Consider the following 6,678-nt stretch of genomic DNA (forward strand, 5'->3'; position numbering starts at 1 on the left):
TCCTGTGATCGAAGTTTTACCAGAAACTCCGTGCTGTCAGCAGAACAATTATGTTTACCTCAGCAGTCGTCTTGCCTGACCGGCATGTGCAGTACAGGAGTTGTCACATGTAAATCTGGGCATTCCTCACTTCCCTGAACTGACTATATCCTGTTCTAACAAGACTTATATAGGTCTGCTGCAGCTGCTTTCATTATCCACAGCTCTGACGGCTTTATAAAAGACTGATCTGCTGAACTAAGCTGGTCACTGAAGAACATGTTTAACACGGGAGTTTCGACATATCTGTGTTTGTTTTTTGCATGCTGCTTCTCCTGCAACAAAGCTATGCCTGCTAAACTTAGCAATGAGGCTGTGAATGACAGACCTGTGATCGGTGAGTAAAATGCACCTTCAGGGCTTCATGTTTGGTATTTTACTTGATACTTGTGTTTAAAAAACGACAAATGTAGTTGTGTCTCTGTCGAATGTGTATTCAGAGCTGCTGTATTTTTATTCCACAGGTATTTTAACTCAGGTTGTTACGGATGAAATCATGAAACCATTTGGGAAGACTTACATCCCTAGTTCTTATGTGAAATACATTGAGTCTGGGGGCAGCAGAGTGATGCCCATCAGGTGGGTTGAGTAAAGACTGGAACTTTCTGAACTGTGTTCTGTTGATTTCGATGAGTAGTTAAGAACAGGATGTATTTAGAAATGGTTATGCTTATTAAACCAACCACAAAGCAATTAACCATCTTTTTAAATCTACATAATAAAAACAGAGAAAGCGTTTCTTTGGGCAGAATCACTTTGGGTTATTAAAGCTCGGAGACTTTGCATCTGCATCCAACATTAGGTGAATGCTAATCTAATGTTGAAATCACTGATGACATGTTATGGAAAAAGAAGAAGTTGACTCCCACTGTGAGCTATACCTTTGTGTTGTTTAAACAATGTAAAACACTACAGTACTGACTGGCTTGTTTCCCTGCACAGATTAACTCTTACTACGTCTGAATATGAAAACATCTTCAGGAAGATAAACGGGTGAGCTGCTGTATCTGAATTTGGATGTGCTGGAAAATGAAATTTGTATCTTAAATAATTACATGAAGTTTATTTTCTGTGCGATGTCGGTTTAGGCTGATTTTCATCGGGGGAGCTGCAGATTTGGAGACTTCAGACTTTGCCAGGGTGGCAAAGATTTTTTACAGATTCGCCATGGCGGTTTGTGCACCATTATTTTCACTGTTTCTGTCTAAGAGCCTGTCTCATTTACCTCTCTGCGTATGTTCCTCAAATTCATAATGTGTCATATCTTGTTTATTTATTATGAGTGTTTTTAAATGTACAGAAATTAACTCATATTAGAAGCAGTTCTTGCACCTCTCCTGAGTGTTTCCGATGCTTAATAAGCAAAGAATATTTAAAAAATAAGCTACAAGCTAAAAGCAATCAATTATTAATACTCTGTTGTTGGTAATATTGTATACCTTTTACCTAAATCTGCAGGACATTTAAGCTGCTGTTAATAGCTGACAAAAGTAAAGAACGCATTTGTCTGTAAATTTTGATTTTTCATTTCCTACTGCATGCACAGAAAAATTACAATTCCAACCTCTTGTGTATTTCAGGCTAATGATGCTGGGGACTACTTCCCCATCTGGGGCACATGCATGGGAATGCAACTGCTCACTGTGCTGGTGGCTGGTAAAAATCTACTGTCAAATACCACAGCTACCAACGTAGCATTGCCTCTCAACCTAACTGCAGGTCAGAGCTTGGTTGTTGTCTTTATGTGACTCTAGCTTTTGCAATTTGAATTAAGCGACAGGATGTGCTTTAATATTTACAAAGTGGACTTTTTTCAGTGGTTGGAAACATTTTGCAGAAAGGTGCCTGAACAAAATCAGAACACTTGGTGTCAGTAGAGCCAAGTTTCAAATCTGAGGGATTTTTGGCCCTAGCTTCACCTGCTGTCTCAGTATATTCATCTTATGGTTTGATAAAATCTTGTATATTTTGCATAATAAAAATATTTGAGGAGGATCAATTAAAAAAAAAAAAAGTATTTGTTTGAAGTGCTCTTTATATGGGATACAAAATGGGAAAAAATAAAAGAGCGCTAACATAATCTGTTTTAACCCTTGGGCCCCAACCCCAACCCTAACCTTAACTCTTACCATAGGCAATCAGAATATGTGATTTTTGCTTTTATTAAATTGTTCTCCAAAGTTTTGCCAATAATTGTTCAAACTGAGACACTTCAAAAACTATTCACATTTTTCCCCCCAAAAGTCTATTTTTGCCTTTAGGGTATGGGATACCCTAAGGCTAAATAACTGTTAAAATGTCTTTATTCTCTCATCCTACAGAAATATACCTGTTCAAATCCCTCACAAAGGCTTGAATGGATTTTAATAGTAATTTAAAAGAGAGTTTGATTTTCTTTCTGTGTTTTATAACTAGACCTAATCTACATATTCCTTCCTGTGCCTTGCAGAGGCCCATTCCAGCCGGATGTTCAGTGGTTTCCCAGATGAGCTCATCAAAGCGTTGACCCAGGAACCTTTGACTGGCAATTTTCACCACTATGGGATCACAGTAAAGGTACAAGAAAAATCCTGCTTTGGGCCAGTGTCACTGTACAGAAAGTTTTACTTCCTGTGTTAGGTTTCTGCCTCGTTATTGTGTGGGGAAATAAAATCCCAGCCAAAGAGCCGATCATTTTTAACATCAACAAATGTGGTTCCCAGATTTTCCATTTAGAAACCTTTGATAGGGATATGATAAATGTTCTTACAGACCTTCCAGGAAAATGAGGAGCTACAGAGTTTCTTCTCCATCTTGTCAACAAACATCGCCGAGAACGGAGCTCACTTTGTCTCAACTTTCGAAGGTTACAAGATTTATTTGGTTTTAACTTTTCAACTTGAGAAACTGAAGGAAACTAAACTGTACTCATAGATATGTTGTTTTGTTATAACAGGTAAAAAATATCCCTTCTATGGAGTGCAGTGGCACCCGGAGGTGAATCGTTTCCAGTGGAAAAGAAATCTGAACTTCCCTCACTCCCGTCACGCTGTTCAGTTATCATCGGTGTTGGGTGAATTTCTTGTCAATGAAGGTAACATGATAACCATGCATTATCAATAAATATACTCATACTGATTGTGATTGAGCAGCATTATTAATGATGTTGTAACACAGTGAGACAAAAGGCCATTAAAAGAACCCTGACAGTATAATGTATTGTCTGGTGCACATCTCAAAGTCTAACATACCAGCAGCCCCACATATGTGCACAGAAAAAAAATGTATTTTGATTACATTACATTAACAGTTGTGCATGCAGTGAATCCATCAACACAGAAAAACCCAACCCAGGCAGGAGCCTATCAACTACAAATGATGATTAGATTAGACTTTTATCTGCAGTTTTGTCTACAGATTTTACAGTGGCAAGAATGTTTTTTAATTAATATCCTTAACATTAATGAAGGTATTCGACTACTGCAGTCAGTGTAGCAGTACAAACACAGTATATCATGGTTTATATAATTATTGGATGCAGTGACTAGTAATTTCTCTGGCACAACCAAAACCAGAGAGACAAAAGTGATATCATATAAAGAACTTGCGGTGAAGTGAAACTGAGTGTTGAAGACACTGAAAACTGTCTAATATGGAGTCTCACTGTCTGTTTCTCACGTGTGTTTTTAAATCTTCGATGACTTCCTTTTGTCACTCTCTTTCCTGCTGAAACCAACTTTTTAACCAATCTGCATCACTGGTGCAAACCTTATTTAAATATGGCTGCTATCTCACTGTGTACCCTCTGACCACTTTCAGCACTGTTGTTATAATTAGATTGCTACCTGGAAGCACCGTTTTGATCACCTGCACTTGCAGACGTGTGAAAAACGAGTACCTTGTAGAACCACCTTTACCGGCTATTACCTCATTTTCTGTGTGACTTTATGTCTCACATCAGTGTGGAGGAATTTTGGCCCGCTCTATTTTGCAACATTGGTTCAGTTCATTGAGGTTTGTGGGCATTTGTTCATGCACAGTTCCTTTAAGTCCCCCCCCCAGCATTTCAGTCAGTTTGAAACTTGGGGCATTGCGCAGGTCCTGTGGCTGCATTGTGAATGCTCCAGACCTGTAAACTGTCAAAACTTCTGCTTTTATAGAAGTGGTCTATAAAATCATCACTTGTTGAGGATTAATTCACCAAATGCATTTGATGAGCAGCACCTGGCTGCTAATTACAGTCTTAATTGCTATGGAAGCAGAAAGGGAGTACTTAGTGCTTCACAGGACTGCAGAGAGCCATGTGAAGCTATGAGATATATTTCTCTCAGAAATCCACCCAGTTATACTTAAAATAATACAAATATTACCTTTAAAGCTTTTATATTTTATATCCCACTCTACCAAATTTTCTCATTAAGCTATGGATGGATGGATGGTAATCTAACCCATGCATTACTTTTCTGTTTTGTTTAGCAAAGAGAAGTTTACATCATTTTGACAGTCCTGAGGAAGAGGATTCATCACTGATTTACAACTACTCACCTGTCTATGCTGCAAACTTCACAGGATATGAGCAGGTCTATTTCTTCTGAGTTCCTCCTGCACCTGACTGGGTCTCTGTGCATGCGCATGTTTGTATACTGTAGTGTGTAGTACGCTCATGAAGTCTGCTGGTTTTAGCCAGAGGTAAACAAAAGTGTTAAGTCTTTTATGTGCTGATTCAGAGTGGATTTTTATTACACTGAGGAAGTATCTTCACTGGCAATTGTGGCATTACTAACATAGAAGTATTATTTATATTACGTTGTGTTTTTTCCCCATTAATGTGCTCATTTGAGAAAGTAAAGTCAGCCTTTTGTTCCTGTAGATGTGAATGTGTTTGAAGTAGAATATCTAGATTGATTTTAAGAAAAATAGATCCATGTCTTTTGCTCTTATTTCAAAAGCCAATTTTAATTAAAAAAAAAAATTTAGGTTAATTTAAAACAAATAAGAGTTTTACAAAAAAAAATAGTCCCCCTCTGAGTGAGAAATATCTTTCTCAGCAGATGTGTTTTGTGCAGCTGTCATAGAAATGTAAATATGAAAGTTCTATCTGAATATTTTAAGGATCTTTTTATCTGACTTTTTATTCATTGTTTAACAAGTAGAAAAAGCAATTGACCAAAAACCTCACTGCGCTGTCCATTCAGTATTTCCAAGGTCAACAGAGGACCTTTAAAGCTTTTGGATGAAGGATAGGGATAGGTTCAAAATTGAACCCTTTAAACCACAAAGCAGTACCTTGAAAACTCTTTACCAGGGGTTTCTTAGGAGTTCCATGAGGAACCTTTTTCAGTTGAAAAGGTTCATCCACAATGGTACTTCTAATAGTGCATGGCTATGCAATGGTGAAAATTGCAGTAAGGTCATTAATTACTCCTTTTTTTAAAAAATAAAATGAATTGCTATTCCTGGTGCGGAGATGTGATGTAAGCATTATGACTCCATCAGTGAAAAGGTTTGGAAACATAAGAGTATTTTTAGATGTAGACAAGTTTTTTTGAGTGACAGTGACATCAGACACGATCGTATTGCTCCTCTGTAGCTCCTTCGCGATCAGGAAAGTGAAGTGGACAGTAAACTCACTAAATATAGAAAAACTGTGACAAACTGATGAAGACGTCGTGGGCTGTTGACCATCTTTCAGTAAATGGGTTATTGAATGTGAAAATGTGAACTTTTTAAAGTGTATGCTTCCTTACAGCAAGCTCAGTTAATTTTTTTTTACTGTGAACTGAAGACATTTGAGTGTGAGATGCATATGAGAAGAAAGCTCAGTTTCAGCTTTTATTCTCTGGTATTTCTAGATACAGTATAAAGTTAAATACAGTTAAAAATCACAGAAAATAAGACATTTTGTACCACCCAGCTTTTCAAGTGAGCCAAAGTATTGGAACAGAATGATTTCAGCTGCATTAAAATCCAAAATACTTAATGTTTGGTTGCATATTTCTTGCTTGCAAGCCTACGACCCAGACTTTTGTTTCTCACATACTCAGTTCGGTGACTGGACTTAAATCTTTGAATAAAATTAATGTGTATAAATGTTTAGCCACATTATCTTATTGGAGATTAATTTCACCTTACAGCAGCTTCAGCAAGTGACATGAAGCAGTTACCTGTGACTTCACAGGACCGCACTTTGTGAATATATTTGTGAAAACTGCCAGTGTCAGTCAAGATAAATGTTCATAAATCAATGTTCCTTTAAGTTTATATGCATTTTCATAGATATATATATATACACACTTTTTGGAAAAATATTTACCCTAAACGGGCGAGGAACCATATATGGTTACTTTATCGATCCCGATCTACAACATAAAAATAAAAAATAAAAAAGTAAAGTAAAAGTCCTGCTCCAATCACACTCTAGGGTTGAAATTTTAAATTTCCATGCATTTCAATGGCCTGACTTGTAACATGCAGAGATGACTGGCCATTGGCCCGCGACCTACAGCGAGTCGGACCCCTGCTGTAAAACATACACGCATCAGTAAACTGCAGATGATAATGAGCTACAGGAAACACACCAACCCGTCTCAACGCAGAGCGACCAGGCGGCCTCGCCATTGGTCTCCCCGCCCACCAGTCACGTCTGGCGGGGCGGGCGCA

At 37.8% G+C, this 6,678-nt stretch overlaps 1 protein-coding gene across 1 annotated transcript; it reads left to right on the forward strand.

Moving 5' to 3' along the window:
* The first annotated feature begins 205 nt into the window (after positions 1-205).
* LOC115785961 (gamma-glutamyl hydrolase) lies at positions 206-6,000 on the forward strand. Its single transcript, XM_030737919.1, has 9 exons — positions 206-376; positions 504-618; positions 982-1,032; positions 1,128-1,212; positions 1,620-1,758; positions 2,489-2,595; positions 2,791-2,884; positions 2,975-3,112; positions 4,495-6,000. Exons 1-9 carry the CDS (start codon positions 259-261, stop codon positions 4,611-4,613), a joined length of 966 nt encoding a protein of 321 aa, XP_030593779.1. The 5' UTR covers positions 206-258; the 3' UTR covers positions 4,614-6,000.
* The last annotated feature ends 678 nt before the right edge of the window (positions 6,001-6,678 follow it).

Source organism: Archocentrus centrarchus, chromosome 9, assembly GCF_007364275.1.
Source record: "Archocentrus centrarchus isolate MPI-CPG fArcCen1 chromosome 9, fArcCen1, whole genome shotgun sequence".
Classification (NCBI taxonomy): Eukaryota; Metazoa; Chordata; class Actinopteri; order Cichliformes; family Cichlidae; genus Archocentrus; species Archocentrus centrarchus.